We start from the raw sequence: 2,500 nt of genomic DNA, 5'->3' as shown, positions 1-2,500 counted from the left end.
TAACATCCCTTCTGTCCTTCTCTCCTCTCTTCCCCTCCATTCTCCTCCAGGTCGCCCACTCCCTCCAACCTCCTCCTCTACCCTGCTCCCACCGACCCTTCCGTCCTCCTCGTCAGCCCCTCACCACCCCTCCCCCGGTCCATCCCCACCCATAAGGGAGTGCCAGGTGCCCCTGCTGGAGAAAAACTCCACCCACTCCCACCTGGAGCCCCACCGAGATGACTCGTACCTGCTCCGAGCTCAGCCCTCCTCCACGGGTAAGAGAGTGCTCCATTCCCTCATCTCTCCGGGTTTTTTTTTATCTGTTCTTATAATTTGTGTGTACATTCATCTCTGGGTGGGTGCATTACATCATCACGTGTCCATTCACTGATGTGATTTAGTGTGTGTTCAGGAAAATGCCAAACAAATATTTGCTTTAATCGAATGTTGCTTCTTGTTCTCGTCTGCCCATCGCTACATTCCTCTGGAGTCAGCGTTTGTTTGAAACGCTGAAAATTAAACCGCAGCAACTTTAGTCGTATTAAAGAAAAACAGATTTCTCTCTTTGGGCTGAAGCTTTATCAGTTATTAAGTGGTCATAATCAAATACCTCGTAGCCTGGGCTATTCAGCGAGTCAATGCTTAAATAGTTGATGTTTTTGATGGATTATTCTCCGATCATCACCCTGCCGCCTTTTAATCACTCAGGAGGAAAAGAAACAGTGATGCAAGTAAAAGCAACCTCTGCTCTCTGCCTCATGCGGATGACAGCTAGCTGCTGTGCTTGTACTTATCTTGCGTATGACATTAATAATCCAGCTGAAAGCGAAAGGTACGGGGGGTGATGAGTTTTAGATGCCGGCATTGCAAAAGACCAACTAGCTAAAGCCGCATGATTCTCCCTTCATCACCAGACTCTGTTTTTATGCTCGATGACACGGGCGCTTAAATCTGCACCTCAGAAGGTATTTTCCTCCCTCGCAAACACAAACATCCACAGTGGTGAGTCTGTGCATCAGTCTGGGCCGGCTTTCGGCTCCCTCTCTTCCCTCCGTCCCCGCTCCTCCTCTGTGCATGTGCACTTGTAATCAGCAGATATATTTAGCCGAGTCCTGATGGGAGGGAAGAGGGGTGGGCAGAGAAGTCCTAATGTGATTTTTGGTGGAATACAATCTATTGTTAATGGCGTTAGGCTCTCCTTTGATCCAGTATAAATCTTCATTAGGGAAGGCCCGGGTCCCAGGTTCAAGAGCAACGTGATTAGGAGGCTTTTAAAATGACGTTACATCAGCCTTCTAATTGGTTTACTGTTTGCTGGGGCAACATCAATCATTAGCCCAGTAACCGCACAGCAAATAAATTCACTCTGCCACTGACACCCTAATGGCAGACACCGGCAAAGAGGGAGAGCCAGGCTCGCAGGCCTCGTCTCTCTCTTCTTCTCATTGCTGTTCGCACACACCCACACTTTCTGTTCCAGGGCTTCTCTCCGTCTCTGCCGAGCGTGTACGCGCAGACCGAGAGCAATAATCAGCCAGACGGGAGGGGAAAAACCTTCAGAGGAGCAGGAAAAGGAGCTGCAACGAGGCAAAGGGGAGCAGAGATTGAGAAAGTCAAACTTTGACTTTTGAAGCTGTTTAATGAGACATCTTGGATGAAAAAAATACATCAAAAAAAGAGAGAGGGGGGGGGGGGTGAGAACACCCAATGTAAAAATAGATGGAGAAGGCGACTGAAAGGGAGATGGAGAACAAGATGCCTGTGAAGTCAAAAAGGCAACGAAGAAGAAGAAAATGGGTAAAGCGATGAGAGCTGAGAGGGTGAAAGATGGAAGGAGAGAAGCACTGAGACGTGTTTCCCAGACAGGACCACAGACCTAATGGGTGCAGAGAGAGTCCTTGGCTTTGGGCATCCATTAAAATCCACCTAAATGAGTTTAGAGTGGCACGTCTGGCACTGCATAAGCATTCCCTGGCATGTAGGAAGGCACGGGAATGGCTGTGAGTTGGGCACACACACACACACACACACACGCTCACACCCAGAAACAGCTTCTGCATGTGTGTGTGTTTGCAGTTATCCTGTAGAGAGTGGATGCTGGGCAGGAAATGAGCAGAAACTGACCACAGTGAGCTAATTCTCAGGAAGCTACATGCTGTGTGTGTGTGTGTGTGTGTGTGTGTGTGTGTGTGTGTGTGTGTGTGTGTGTGTGTGTGTGTGTGTGTGTGTGTGTGTGTGTGTGTGTGTGTGTTAAAGTAGTCCACCATTACCTAAGGTGGACGGTCGTGAGTCGTGATCCCAATGAAGCGTGTCAGGTGAAAGGGGAACGGAGCGCCGTTGCCGGGGATTGGCAGGGAACCGGCCCGCAACTGTTTATGTGGGAATACGGTTTGGCTTGGAGCACCTGTCTGGGAATGCTCCCTCGGAACGCCAGGGGATGGTGGCGTTAGTGGAGCCACAAACGAAGCGTAGCAGATCGCTCCTGGAAAGAGCTAGCGTTAGCGCTGTCTCTGTCCAT

At 49.7% G+C, this 2,500-nt stretch overlaps 1 protein-coding gene across 10 annotated transcripts in view; it reads left to right on the top strand.

The window, feature by feature from the left end:
* tenm2a (teneurin transmembrane protein 2a) overlaps window positions 1–2,500 on the top strand; it is a 374,562-nt gene that overhangs the window by 288,326 nt on the left and 83,736 nt on the right. For 8 of the 10 annotated variants that reach the window (XM_054738553.2, XM_054738565.2, XM_054738550.2 and 5 more), the window contains one exon: window positions 51–257. The exons of the other annotated variants lie outside the window; for them this stretch is intronic. In XM_054738553.2, the coding sequence (XP_054594528.2) occupies window positions 51–257 (207 nt within the window). The remainder of the gene's footprint in view (window positions 1–50; window positions 258–2,500) is intronic. 10 annotated transcript variants of the gene reach the window in all.

Source organism: Nothobranchius furzeri, chromosome 2 (genome assembly GCF_043380555.1).
Source record: "Nothobranchius furzeri strain GRZ-AD chromosome 2, NfurGRZ-RIMD1, whole genome shotgun sequence".
Taxonomy (NCBI): Eukaryota; Metazoa; Chordata; class Actinopteri; order Cyprinodontiformes; family Nothobranchiidae; genus Nothobranchius; species Nothobranchius furzeri.
This window is presented reverse-complemented; position numbering and strand designations above follow the sequence as displayed.